Source organism: Aspergillus nomiae (genome assembly GCF_001204775.2).
Source record: "Aspergillus nomiae NRRL 13137 chromosome Unknown contig00049, whole genome shotgun sequence".
NCBI classification, from domain to species: domain Eukaryota; kingdom Fungi; phylum Ascomycota; class Eurotiomycetes; order Eurotiales; family Aspergillaceae; genus Aspergillus; species Aspergillus nomiae.
The window spans coordinates 59,604-73,964 of record NW_015378104.1 but is presented as its reverse complement, the minus strand read 5'-3'; the positions used below and the strand labels follow the sequence as shown (position 1 = coordinate 73,964).

Below are 14,361 nucleotides of genomic sequence, written 5' to 3'. Positions count from 1 at the left end.
TGCTACTGTATGGTAAGATGGAGAGTTCTGACGAGGACAAGTGTTAAGGCCTTTATCTCATCTGGCTGGCTAGAGTGGTCGGCCCAGATTCGGAGACTTAATCGGTGTTAACTCGATGGTAGGAGCAAGGGACAGATAATCAAATCCACAAAGTGGATCGAAGAGATGCAAGCCACGTCAAGGGCTCGGAAACTTCACATTGAGTGAGGCCGGAGGCTTTCACACTCAGTAAGGGGTCCTTTAGCTAGATAAACTGTGGATTATGCGGGGCGGTTGAACTGCGCTTCAGGTTCAATATATGTGGTTCTTATGTTGTTTGCTGTGCATCACTAGAGACTACCAAACTACTACGTAGTACGGAGGTCGAAACACGACTATTGGATGTCCTATCAGATGATATGCATATTCAGTACCCCATCTCTCAATTGGTACCCCGATTTGCCCCTAAGGTGCGACACGTCATCTGGAAGACACTGCTTCGTGGCAACGATTGAGACATGCATGCAAATCTCATCCAAATGAGAACATATTAGATCTGGTCTTGCATTTGGTCAAAGATACTAATAGTATATAAAGTCCGCATCTTTCTCTTTCTCCTTCCTCACTTTCATCTGCGATTCACGTTACTTTAATCCCCCAACATAAACCCAACTCATTTATCGCCGTCTACCGTTCAAGATGAAACTCTCTGTATTCGCTGCACTTATCCTTGCTGCCATCGCAAATGCACAGGACATCAGTTGCGCCAAACCTTGTATTCAGCAAGGTATACAGCAATCGGTACCCGAGTGCGGTGTTGATATCAAGTGCATTTGCTCCCATTCGCAGGCGATATTGAATTCTGTCAAACCATGTGTGGAATCAAAATGTGGCCCCGTCTCGGATGGTAAGTATCGCATATCTCCCGTGGATAGGGTGGAGCTATAGCTGATTCCGTCCCAGACAAGATCCATCAAGTGATGACGCAGTATTGCGGGTAAGCTCAGTGTCTGAAGAAGCGGTCATTGAGCACAACTACGATCTAGCACCTTTGAACAACATCATAATTTCTATCAGGCTACTGGGCTGCTTCGAGTGCTGGACTATGACACGGAATCGAAATGCTTTTGCAGGATGGAAAGGCTTGGGACACTGTTAATCATTTCGTTGGATTATATCCAGATTCTTGTTTTGGGGCTAGACGTGTTTATATTCATTCCTTTCGTGTTGCAACTCACATTCGTTTTGGTCTGATGTGTATTCTTCTTTGGACGATAGAAGCTATGTCCAGGGCTGCTGCTGGAAAATGTCTGATGTTATATGCAAGGGAACACCTGCATATTGTGCGGAATTTATATATATCATTTCATGGCCGGCCTTACTGATTTCCCTGTAATTGACTATGATAAAACCTCTCGACGTAGGAAGGTTAAAAGAGAGACTATTCTTCTTCATCTAAGGGTCTAGGGCATACCATGAACGAACTGACGCTCTTGGATAGAGCCCGGGGCCGAGTATACGACAATAACTTTGAATGTGGGAGAATACCTTTTTTTTTGTATTGCTTATTAGTATTTAAAAGAGAGCCATTTTACAATAAGTTGGCCGGATGGTGTAGTTGGTTATCACGTATCGTTAACACCGATAAGGTCCTGGGATCGAGCCCCAGTCTGGTCATTTCTTTTTGCATATATTTTTTTGGTCTTTTCCTTTCTTTTTCCTCTCTTGTTTACTGCGCAGTATAGCGTCCTGGTCTACTCGGTACCCCATGCGTCCTTATATGCATATTCAACAAGAATAACGGTATACTCTGCAGTGTCCGATGAACTAACTCTCACTGCAACCTGTTGGCCAAGCGCCTTGATGTTTTCTTCGCGACTAGGTAGCATCCATGTACTCAGAGACATTGGTGTATTAAGACAAGATGTACTCCGTAGTAAGCTGATTGGTTCTCGGTCGGGTGACATCATCATCGGCCATGTCATGTGCTCTGAGGAAGTGCTCCGGAGTAAGTACTGTAGCAACACAAGAGCATATTTACAACACATTAATAGAGTCTCTCTGTCCTATATGATTCCAGTTTCAAACTGAAACCTGAAGTATATCACTGGATTACTGGAGTGATCGTCTCTGTATCCATTGATACATAATTATACAGCAGCAGTGGTTGACGTTGGTCTCGGAGAAAAGAAAGATAATCCCGAACGACCAAACCAAAGCTATCGTCACCAAACATAACATACCGGCCGTCGATATCCCAGCCTTCCATCAAACCAATCTTCACCACCATATAGCACTAAAACCACAAATATAGGGTGATATCTCAAGAGCTCTTTTTCGAGATTGTATCAAGTCAAGCTCTGTCGCCTTGATCACCGCAGCAACACTGCTATCACCAAACCGTGACGAGGCAATACACCGACGACACCGGCGCCCTTCGTCTACCCTCCCTCCCTCACGTCTACACCATGCGAATACCCGCAGGCCTCTCTTCGATTATCCTCTCCTCCGCCTTACTACCGAGTCTAAGCGCCGCAAGTGGCTTTGACTGCGCTCACATCAACGTCGACGGGTTCAAGTATGACCTAAGTGAGCTGGGCGGTGTCCACTCGCTCTACAATGTCGAGAAAACAGAGGAACACGTCGTGAACACCACATATGTACTGAACATATGTAACATTCTGAAGGGAGCTTCGATCAAGGGCCATCTGAAGTGTGGGACATCGAAGAACAGTATGTTTTTTTTGTTATCCGCTCTTCATACAAAGACTCAACACCCCGGACCTTGGTCATATTCCTAACCACTCAACCCACCTAAACAAACAATGCACAATACTAACTATTCTATATCCAAGTTTGTGGATTCCAATACAAATACCCGGTCGACGGCTCCGAGGAAACAAGCCGTGCCTTCCCCATCGTCGGACTCGAGCATCTTGGCCACGGAACCAAAGACCCCGAGATCACCCGGCTGAAGAAACTCGATCCGGCTGAGGAGGGCCTACTGGTCAAACTTTCCGGAGGCAACTACGTCGATGACGAGGGGAAGAAGAAAGATGCGGGCGCGGTGCTCGAGTTCCAATGTGATCCTGAACGGTCAGGATTAGAAGGCCTCAAGACGGCCGATGAGACCGACGACGAGAAGAAAGAGGCCGAGCGGAGACGCGCAGAAGGTGGGGATGATAAAGAACAGCCGCCTGACGAGGAAAAAGACCGGTCGCACAGTCTCCAATTCAAGAGTTTCGGAAAGGCCGATGACGACTCGTATGTGCTCAAGCTGAACTGGAAGACCAAGTATGCCTGTGATCATTACCTGGAAGGAAAGAAAGGTGACTCGTCTAGTCACTGGGGTTTCTTTACTTGGTTGATTATTATGTATGCTCCTTTCATTATCCCTGATCTATATGGATGCTAATTATGAGTCTCAGTCTCTTCCTCTGCATCGCTGCTTACCTTATCTTTGGCTCCTGGCTTAACTATAACCGCTACGGCGCCCGAGGATGGGATCTCCTCCCTCACGGCGACACTATCCGGGATATCCCCTATATCTTCCAGGATTGGCTCCGTCGGGTGATCAACACGCTCCAAGGATCGGGGTCCAGAGGCGGTTACAGTGCGGTATAATGCCGTGAGGTATAGCGTGGTGGAGGTATTTCTCTTTCGCTCATTTATGTTTTGGGATTGCTTTTTGTTTCTACAGCACGATGGGGCCGTGTGTGCGATATTATCTCGGAAAACCTCTATGAAAGGTAGTTGCAGACTGGGTGGATTGGGCACGTGCATGATAGTACTGTACGATGAATGATATGCATTGGTCTTTCTGGCTTTTCCCTCTATATACTATTACACATTTTGAATATTAGACATTTGGTGCAGAATACGGGGTAGGGTGAGCGGAATCTAATTTCTAACTCTATGGTGTATGTTGTAGTGTCTATGGTATGTTGTAGTGTTGCCGAGGCTGTATAGAGTACCCTACCTGAATCTACTCGGACTTCTACGCAGGGTCAAAAAAAAACAAAACAACTCTGTAACAGCGATGAGACTCAGTCTCCCAATACAACACAATACAACAGTAATTAAAACAGGAAAACCCAGGGTCCAACGCAAGGAGAGTTCAAAAACAAAAGGACAACACGAATGAACGCGGAGTATCAAATGGCGTCATCAGAGCTAATATCTCATCATGATCATCACCGGCATTGAACAGACAAGCAAACAACCCAGGAAACCTAATAAGAAAAAGTGGATTCCTCCTGTCTGTTCTCCTGCAACCTAAATTCCTCCTCATCTCTTCCTTTCGACTTACACTTTCATGGCAAACTGCTTGAGATACAGGTAATCCGCCATGTTCTCATCCACTGATTTACGGATTAGGGCGGCGGCCTCTGGGCCGTACTTCTTGCACCATTCGGCGTCAAATTCCTCTTCGGTTTTCACGGGACGACCCTGGTGAACCTGGTTTAGTGACTGTTTACCCCTCCCCCCTGGTCCAGACGTTGCTGGCTCTATTTGGTTGCTGCGAACTTACATGTTTCCGGGCTGTTAGGCCCTTCGATTCGATGGCATCGTTGTGAAATCCCCTCCACTTCTCGAATGCATCGCACACCTGCTTCTGTTCGGACTCATCGTCCCAGTCCAGCATCGACGGGTCATAGTCGATGCCCACGCTGCGGCAGAACGCCTCGATCATCGCACCCGGCTTCTCGAGCATATCGTCCGCATCGACGACGCAGATCTCCGCCGATTCGTGCGCCGCACCAACCCCGTTGACCACGGGCCTGAGCTTGTTGTCGATCTCGTCTGCGTCCTGCTCCTTCGTTGCGATATGAGGCCCGATCAGGTGGACGCTCCGCAGGTAGTCGAATGTCCGACGGGTCTCGTCGTATCCAGCCTCAGCCGGATCATAATAATAGAACCCGGTGACGTCGTCCAGTGGGGGAATGGTGCAGCGGTAGTATGAAGGGACACTGAAGTGGGGGTCGCGGATAAGGAAGGCAAAGTGGAACTTGGAGAGAAGTTCCTTGGGCATGACGGTGGGGTTACCTGGCTCTGGCTCTGTGGGGTATGGGTACTGGGACGTCTGCTTGGTGCTTTGCCCAGCTTCGACATGACCGTTGGTCTCAGTGCCGACACCACGCTTCACTTTAAGCAGAGATGGCGCAATACTGGCTGGCTTCCCGCTTGGTGGAAGGAGATAGTGGATGATATCCTTGATGAAAACTCTTTTGCCCTGTGATCCGGTAAGTGACTCGTCTTGAAGACCACGACGTGACAATCTAAAGGAAAACAAGAGAAAATCGTGGTTCACTTGCGAGATGGGAATTGAGATCCGACACCTTCGGTGGGAAAAGTGAGAAAAAAGAGGAAAAGGGTTGAGTGCCTCATCTGGCATTTGCAGAAGTCCAGAGGGGACAGCCATGCAGACGTGCTTGAGATTCAATAGGGCACAGGGATTACATCAATCTCATACGCATTCTGAATGCCAATGAGGTCGATCCATCACCGTCCTGTCAGGACGGTGCATTACGAGCCAAAGAAGAGGGAGAGAGGAAAAGAGAAAAGAGCAAGGGTCGGACCTCAGAAGCTTCACGCTCTATTCTATCCATCACGGTTCTGTAGGTTGACTGACTGAAGCCGCTCTCAAGGCGGACCTTCTCGTCGTCCATAAACCTCGTACCCAGTCGTTCTGGGCCATAGTAGAAAGCATCGCCAAATGGCTCATGGATACACTGGATGGTATCCCGGCGAGTCATGAAGACCTGCGAATGTTAGTAATTCCGCCTTTATGTAGTTGGACTAGGAGGGATCCAAGGGATTTATCTTACTCGTTCAAATGCTGTTGAGCATGCGCGCGGGTGAGTAGCGACAAAGATGGGTTTCTGCGACATCTTTGCAATAGTCTGTATCTGCGACAGACACTATCTATTTGAATGGCGGTGAAACGATTCAAATAAGGGCTCTGAGCAATATGGAGTGTACACCAACCGCCAGGGATTTTCACCACAGGCGTAGCTACTGATATCTGGTCTTCTTTGGTTGAAATCTTACACAGAATGGGGGGATGATCCGGGAGGCAATATACCGGAAGAGAAAGCGATGAAGAGAATTCAGTAGGTATGGGGAATGGAGAGAAGATGTTTCCAGATCAGTACTGACTCAGGTCGATAAGGAACTGAGACTGAACACGATAAAAGAAAAAAAACTGGAACTAGGGAACGAAAGATAGGAACGAGTGGGTTCTTATAGATTTTCATAGGGCCGCTGGGTTTGGATGGATGAGGGGGCCCAGAATAAGAAAAGAGAAATTCAAAAATAAAATCGAAAAATATACGATGGTAGCCACTGACGAAGGATACTAAAATAAAATCAAAATGAATTTCCATGATTCTGATTAGTAGAGATGCTATCACAAAGTAAACTACGCCTGAGGATTATTCCCCAAGAAGCAAGTGCAACGAGAGACTACGACATGGATGGCAAACCGAAGGAGAAGCAGCATGATAACTTGCAGATTTAGCTTGACGACTATTTCCCAAATGAAACAGCGATTAAGATACTAATTCACATCCACTTGGACAAACCAGGTGGTCTCTCCGATCACAGATTTTGACACCGGTGCAGGGTAGTCAGAAGTAGTATGGATATAGCTGTTATGATAGTACCTCCACAAGGTAAACGTCCCCTCTCTAGGATAATTCGGATTACGATCTACCAGATGCTCCGCCGCATTGCCTTCCTTTCTCATCGAATCCCCTGCGCCGAGGGGCGCACTTAGGGTCTAGACAAGACACGAAGTGGACTCCAGTTCCTGAACCACGGGCGCATAACGAGGCTCCTGCGCTGAGCGAGGAAAAAAGTGGACAGGCAAGATGCAAGGACGGGCTAGTACTTACGTACCGGAGGGGATCAAGGTTCCAAGGATAGTCAATCATGCCTCGGGACGATATGCTAACAGTCGGCTGCCTGAAGTCATCCCATCCGTCAAAAATCCAGGGCAACTTGGGCCGTGCCCACTTTTGACGTCATGACGAGGCGGATGGAAGATAAAAAAAACTCGAGAGAAAGGGAAAGGACAGGGGATTGTTAGGGAAAAACGTGGGATGAAAGAAAGAAAAAGGAACGAGAGTCGACGATCTTAACGTCGTGGAGTTAATATACAAATCAAGGCGGTTAAGAGGAAAAGTCGAAAAAATAACATAAATAATAAACTAAAAAAAATCGAGATTGAGCCAGATGAGGGATGTTCATTGATTAGTATGTATGGACGGACTAGACCCGAAAATCTCTCAGTCTAGAAACAAAATTGAAAAATAAAACAAACAAAATTCAAAGGGAAGAGAAGAGATGTTAAGAGAGAGAGAGAGAGAAAAAAAATGCCGCGGATAATAAAACTATTCTCATTACCATTATGTATTATGAGAAGAGTTCTTCGCGCATCGTGCAGACCACGCAAGGCGTCCATGGTGATGGGAAAACATGCCGACTGAATTCTCGTCCGTTGTCATGATGTGTCATGGACTAGTAACCTTAGTTTCCAAGGGCAGATGCGTCTGAAACATCCAATGGAGATCGATCGCGGTCCATATTGACCGTTCATGGCACCAGCGGTCGGACGGCATTGGTTATATTTTAAGTTATCGTGCCAATGCAGGTGATCCAGTGTCCCTATCTTGACCGAACGCGGTATAGTACTTTCTCTCCTTGTTGGACGGTTCAATCGCATTCAATCGGATCACGATTCATCCCATCGTGGGGGTAAGAAAAGCTGAGGGACAATCAAGGTTTTAAGTTAGATGGGCAGAAACTCGAGACTCGACCGTCGGAAGTTGACCCAGCGACCGCTACTCCAATCATCGTCGCCGGTTGATAATCGGTCCGGCAGATCATTGGCCTATATGGAGTGGGTGGGGACTTGGAGGTACTCGGAAATACTGAACAAGGTAGGAAGCTCCAGTACCATACTGTGTACTGACAAGTAACGCTGATGTACCATCGTACTGGTAGAGTACTGCGTAGATTGATCTCAGGCTGCCAGGCAGTGAAGGCATTCAGGCATTCAGGCAACTACTAGTACAGACTAGCGTAACTAGTTCAAGGTACTTGTAGGAAGCTATGCAGTTGCATATTAGAAGATGTACTACAAAGTGCTGTACTGAGTCTTAAGCATAGCACGTGCAATATGTACATACTCCGTACTCCGTACTGTCATAGTATATAGAATTGTCCAGTTGACACAGGACATGTGTGTTGAAGAGTAGCTGACAGTCGCCCGTTCAATCAGGCCACCACGCCACGTGACGTCAGTGACCAAGAACTCACCCCTCCTTTTCATAGGTGCTTCTGGAAGGCGGTGGAAGTCCCTAGTGTCGTCATGGAGGGCCTAGAAGGTAAAAGGATGCCCAACACCAAGCTATATAGACATCCATGAATTCCAACCACCAGCATCCTTCCCCCTTTTTTTATCAATCATACAGATAACTATAATAATAGTTAAATCAACTTTTTCTATTTCTCTTAGTCACCTCAACCGCCTTAACTAACTTTGCATATATTCGAACACACACAACTGATCAACCCGTTTCACCATGAACGGTGCTCAATTCACAGACAGAGCTAACAAGGCCCTGCTGGATTCCAGCAGTTTGGCTGAACAATACTCCCATTCTCAGATACTCCCTGTTCACCTCGCAGTTGCCCTCTTAAATCCTTCCTTAGATGAATCAAAAGACCAGCAAGTTCCGGCGCACCCCTCACACGATTCCGCCTCCGCCCCTCTCTTCCGCCAAGTCATTGAACGCGCCCATGGCGACCCTCAGCTCCTCGAACGCTCTCTCATGAAGATCCTGGTCCGTTGCCCAAGCCAAGATCCTCCACCTGAGTCCGTTAGTGTCTCTCCAGCACTAGCCAAGGTTATCCGGTCAGCTAGCGAGTTATCCAAAACCCAGAAGGACAGCTTCGTCGCTATCGACCATTTGATTGTGTCTGTCGCTCAGGACTCTCAGGTCCAGCGAGCATTGGCAGATGCCAACATTCCCAACGTCAAGTTACTAGACTCTGCCGTTCAGCAAATTCGCGGTACGAGGAGAGTAGATTCCAAGACAGCGGATTCAGAAAGCGAGAATGAGAACCTCAAGAAGTTCACCATTGATATGACGGCCCTGGCAAGAGAGGGAAAGATCGATCCTGTCATTGGCCGTGAGGAAGAAATTCGTCGAGTGATTCGTATCCTCAGTCGCCGAACGAAAAACAACCCAGTGCTCATCGGTGAGCCTGGTGTCGGAAAAACCACCATTGTGGAGGGGTTAGCTCGCCGAATCGTGAATGCCGATATCCCGGCCAACTTGGCTCAATGCAAGTTGCTTTCACTTGACGTCGGCTCACTGGTTGCAGGAAGCAAGTACAGGGGTGAGTTCGAAGAAAGAATGAAGGGAGTCCTCAAAGAGATCGAAGAGTCTAAGGAAATGATCGTTCTATTTGTCGACGAAATCCACCTTCTCATGGGTGCAGGCTCCAGCGGTGAGGGTGGCATGGATGCCGCTAATCTTCTGAAGCCGATGTTGGCTCGCGGCCAACTGCACTGTATCGGTGCCACGACACTAGGCGAATATCGGAAATATATTGAGAAGGACCAGGCGTTTGAACGACGTTTCCAACAGGTCTTGGTGAAGGAGCCTTCTGTTAACGAGACTATCTCTATCCTTCGTGGTTTAAAGGAGAAGTACGAAGTGCACCATGGTGTCAACATTCTCGACGGTGCCATTGTTTCCGCAGCCACCCTGGCTTCGCGGTACCTGACCGCTCGTCGTCTTCCCGACTCCGCAGTCGATCTTATCGACGAAGCTGCCGCCGCTGTTAGAGTGACACGCGAGTCCGAGCCCGAGGCCCTGGATAACTTGGAGAGAAAGCTCCGACAGCTGCAAATTGAAATCCATGCCCTTGAGCGCGAGAAAGACGACGCATCTAGAGCTCGCTTGGAGGCAGCTAAGCAGGAGGCAGCCAATGTTACCGAGGAACTGCGCCCGCTGCGTGAGAAATACGAAAGCGAGAAGAAGCGCAGCAAAGCCATTCAGGATGCCAAGATCAAGCTCGACTCTCTCAAAGTCAAGAGAGACGAGGCAGAGCGGTCCGGAGATACTGTAACCGCTGCTGACTTGGAGTACTATGCTATTCCGGAGACCAAAGCTCTGATCGAAAGGCTCGAGGAAGATCGCGCAAAAGCGGATGCAGAACGGCGTGCTCGCTCCGGAGACGCTGGAGAGACACTGCTCGCTGACGCTGTCGGCCCCGATCAGATCAATGAGATTGTTGCCCGGTGGACTGGTATTCCTGTCACCAGACTTAAGACCACTGAGAAGGACAAGTTATTGAATATGGAGAAACACCTCGCCAAGTTAGTCGTCGGCCAGAAGGAGGCTGTGACCTCCGTATCGAATGCAATCCGACTCCAACGATCTGGCCTCAGCAACCCCAACTCGCCGCCAAGTTTCCTCTTCTGTGGTCCATCTGGAACTGGTAAGACCTTGCTTACGAAGGCTCTTGCGGAGTTCCTCTTCGATGACCCCAAGGCTATGATTCGATTCGATATGTCTGAATACCAGGAACGCCACTCTTTGAGCCGTATGATTGGTGCACCTCCGGGATATGTCGGACATGATGCTGGTGGCCAGCTGACCGAAAGCCTCCGGCGACGCCCGTTCTCCATTCTCCTCTTTGATGAAGTTGAAAAGGCAGCCAAAGAGGTTCTCACCGTCCTCCTCCAGCTGATGGACGACGGACGTGTCACAGATGGTCAAGGCAGAATTGTCGATGCGAAGAACTGCATCGTTGTCATGACATCCAACCTGGGTGCCGAATTCCTGTCTCGTCCCAGCACCAAGGATGGACGGATCGACCCTCAAACTCGTGAATTGGTCATGGGTGCTCTCCGTGACTACTTCCTTCCCGAATTCCTCAACCGTATCTCTAGCACCGTCATCTTCAATCGCCTCACGAAAAAGGAAATCCGCAAGATCGTCGATCTCCGTCTGGACGAAGTTCAGAAGCGCTTGGAGCAAAACAACAAAAACGTCACCATCGAATGTACAGATGAGGTCAAAGACTACCTCGGCGACGCAGGCTATTCGCCCGCATATGGCGCTCGGCCTTTGGCTCGGATCATCGAGCGTGAAGTCCTTAACCGCCTCGCTATTCTTATCCTCCGTGGAAGCATCCTCGATGGCGAGGTGGCTCGCGTTATCATGCGCGATGGTCGTATCGACGTCTTGCCGAATCATGAGATCCCGGTTGACGAAGATCAAGATATGCTCGATAGTGAAGATGAAGCCATAGCCGAGATGGAAGACGGCAGTGGTGACATGGATCTCTACGAGTAAATTAGCCGAAAAAATAAGGATTATCAGCAAATAATAAAAAGGGGGTGTATGCTTTTGAAGACATGGAATGATGACTGATGATGATAACTTGACTTAATTTTCCCTCTGGCCTGAATATGGATACTGGCGTTTGTTGTCGATATTTCTTATCTTGGACATATTATATGCACTTTGTACACAGCCTTGAAACGATGTGCCTTAATAATAGATTCAGCTGAATTACCTGGATGTATCAATCAAATAATTTTATTCTATACTTTAAATTGAATATACAAACGGTATTGACATTCCAATCAATGCTTCCAAATGGTAATCATCGTAGATGTTCTAAACTTCAGAAAAAAAAGTATTAATGTATCTATACCTATACAACTGACGAATTCCCACTTCTCTCTAACTCCTTTATCTTAAACCAGCTCGCAATCTCCCCCGTCTGACAAAACTCAACTTCATCCCCCCACCCCTTCAACCATGTCAACAGCCGCTCCAACATCCCAATGACATGCGCCATCCCACTGGTATCAGGGTGCATCAGGACGGGAAAGATAGGCTCGTCCTCATTCTCGCGAATCCACAGGAACCGATCCCGCCAGAGGTTCTCGACCACGCGGACATCGGTATAGCCGTGTGAGTTGTGCGTATGAGGAAGGTACTGCATGGGGGTCATATCTTCCATGTACCAATTACAGGGGACGCAGACAAGGGGCCGGCGGTCTTCTGTTGTAGGTGGGATGGGGTGCATCCAGGTCGAGGCGGGGAGGGAGAAATTGATGGGTTGGAGGGGCGGACGTTTGGGGGCGAAGAAAGGGTGGCAGTCGTGGTCTGTTAGGGAAGCGTCTGTTTTTGGATTAAGTTAGAATGGTGGGACTGTCGGGGTGGAAAGGGAGGAACTCTCTCACCGTATTCGAATCCGTACTCTTCTAGTAGGTCTAATGTGGACTCGCGCAGTTGGTATAGAGGTGCGCGGTATCCGACGGGCTTCTTCCCTGTTAGTCTGGTTGCAATGTCGATACACCGCGTCAGCACGTCCCGTTCTTGTTCCACTGTCAGTTGGTATGCTCCTTCGTGGGCGTAGCCGTGAAGTCCTATCTCGCAGCCTGACTCGACTACCTGTTGCACTTCCTCTGGGAAGCTCTCGGCGGAGTGGCCCGGGATGAACCAGGTGCAACGATCGGCTAGGTCGAGCTTTTTGAGCATCCGTAGGAGACGGGGGACGCCAACTTTGGCGGCGAAGAACCCGGAGGAGTAGTCTGCGAGGATGTTGTCGGGGTGCTGACCTGATCGTTGTAGGGGTTTGTTCAGCGTTTGTAGACCGTTTAAAGATGGAAAAGATAGCTTACCTGTTCCTAGCCATCCAGATACCGCGTCTAGGTCAATGGAAATGGCTATCCGGATTTTGTTCCGCTTTGGTTTTGATACAACCCTTGGAATTAATTGGACTGTACTCGACTTGGGGTGAGCGACTTGGTCCTCTGTCTTTTTGACGGCTTCGTTCTCCTTCCAGATCAGGCGACCTTCCATTCCTCCGTCGACACTTAAGCACTGTCCTGATATGTGTCCCGCCGCGCGGTGAGAGGCCAGGAAAGCCATTGTACGGGCTACGTCCTCCGGCCTTGCGATTTTCTTTAGAGGTACACTACTCTAGTTAGCGAGGATCCATGAGGCGCGGCAGTAGGGGATTGAACGTGAGAATCATACGTAGCCTGGGCTTCTGCCCACATCTCCTTCGGGTCGTCGAGCCTTCCTTCTATCAAGGGTGTATCTACCCATCCAGGCGCAACAGCATTGATTCGGGCCTTGCTATTGAGGCGAACGATTTCATTCTTCACACTGCGGATCAAGCCGTACTGCAAGGCAGATTTCCCAGATGCGTACTCGGCATGGCCTTCCTGGCCAAACTTTCCCGTTTCGCTTCCCGTTACTACGATAGCTAGGTTATCCAGTTCTTTACCAAGGGTCTGTTGAGATGCACGTGCTGCTCGCAAGAAATGCTTGATTGTCAGGAATGTTCCTCGGACATTGACAAGGTATGTCTGGTCCCAGGTCTCTACTGGCAATTCCCAGATAGGATAGTCTTTGCTTTCATCTGTGATACCTGCATTTGCGATCAAAATGTTGATAGGCCCGAATCGTTTGCTGGCCTGCGCAATATTAGATTGGACGGATTCTTCGTCCGTGATATCACCTTTCAGGACGTGTAGCCGGGAGTAGGGCTCCCCTTGTATATCAGAAACCTCCAAGGCTTGGATGTCCAGTGCTGTCACTTTGCACCCCTGATCTATATAAATATTATGTTAGATCATGGAATGTGCCATTCATTAAAAAAAAGAAGAAAGAACACAAATGCATGAGATGTGGAACGCAATGATGGGAATTAGACTATCCACCTCTCCAGCTTCTACCGTCAGAAGGCATGGTGTAATGGAGGTAGTATACAATCGCGTAATGTAGATTCTCAATCGCCATATTTAAGTAATACAACAGCTTACTTGTGGTCCTCTTTGTGCTGGAGTGCGACCAAGGTAAATAAAGCAGTCTGCATATCTCAATCGAGAATATCACAGTTACATCAGTCAACGGTAACGTACCTAAGAATTCTCGCACTGCTTGTTTTCCGATTCCACCAGCGGCACCGGTGATGAAGACATGGAGGCTTTCCAAGCCCAGGAAGGCGGGATATGCCAAAGGCTGCACCGACATACCGTTTAGTCTGCAGCTGTCACGATAAGGAGGCCGTGGGTTTATGGTATTATGAACTAGTCAGATTAGCTACTACTGCCGCGGCTGACATCAGACCAGGAAAGACATACCGAGTGATGTTTATACTCCAGGGTTCAATAGTTGGCTCAAATGAAATAACGGGGATGGATATAGACAAGGTATACCACGTGTCTACGCTGATTGACAGATTGACAAGTTGACGCTGGGAATCAATAAATCTACGAGGCCGCGGGGCAGTCACGTGTGCGTTAACGGACTTCTGTTATTTCCAATATGATGATTATCA

The 14,361-nt window shown here is 48.4% G+C and overlaps 4 protein-coding genes across 4 annotated transcripts; 2 read left to right on the top strand and 2 right to left on the bottom strand.

Annotated features, from left to right (window-relative positions):
* Positions 1-2,447: 2,447 nt before the first annotated feature.
* On the top strand, positions 2,448-3,824 carry ANOM_003529 (autophagy-related protein 27; the record flags this gene model as incomplete). Its single annotated transcript, XM_015548786.1, has 3 exons — positions 2,448-2,712; positions 2,835-3,354; positions 3,408-3,824. The coding sequence occupies 3 exons, from the start codon at positions 2,448-2,450 to the stop codon at positions 3,601-3,603; spliced, it is 981 nt and encodes a 326-aa protein (XP_015409533.1). The 3' UTR covers positions 3,604-3,824.
* A 51-nt stretch (positions 3,825-3,875) lies between these two features.
* Positions 3,876-5,930, bottom strand: ANOM_003528 (uncharacterized protein; the record flags this gene model as incomplete). The annotated part of the gene is made up of 4 exons (XM_015548785.1): positions 3,876-4,428; positions 4,511-5,212; positions 5,559-5,741; positions 5,808-5,930. Coding segments are annotated over 4 exons (1,119 nt in total), but the record flags the coding sequence as incomplete, so codon positions are not given.
* Positions 5,931-8,567: 2,637 nt separating this feature from the next.
* On the top strand, positions 8,568-11,354 carry ANOM_003527 (ATP-dependent Clp protease ATP-binding subunit; the record flags this gene model as incomplete). The annotated part of the gene is made up of 1 exon (XM_015548784.1): positions 8,568-11,354. The coding sequence occupies one exon, from the start codon at positions 8,568-8,570 to the stop codon at positions 11,352-11,354; it is 2,787 nt and encodes a 928-aa protein (XP_015409505.1).
* A 364-nt stretch (positions 11,355-11,718) lies between these two features.
* ANOM_003526 (SDR family oxidoreductase/polysaccharide deacetylase family protein) lies at positions 11,719-14,292 on the bottom strand (the record flags this gene model as incomplete). Its single annotated transcript, XM_015548783.1, has 6 exons — positions 11,719-12,191; positions 12,254-12,631; positions 12,695-12,990; positions 13,053-13,632; positions 13,943-14,064; positions 14,165-14,292. Coding segments are annotated over 6 exons (1,947 nt in total), but the record flags the coding sequence as incomplete, so codon positions are not given.
* Between the last annotated feature and the right edge of the window lie 69 nt (positions 14,293-14,361).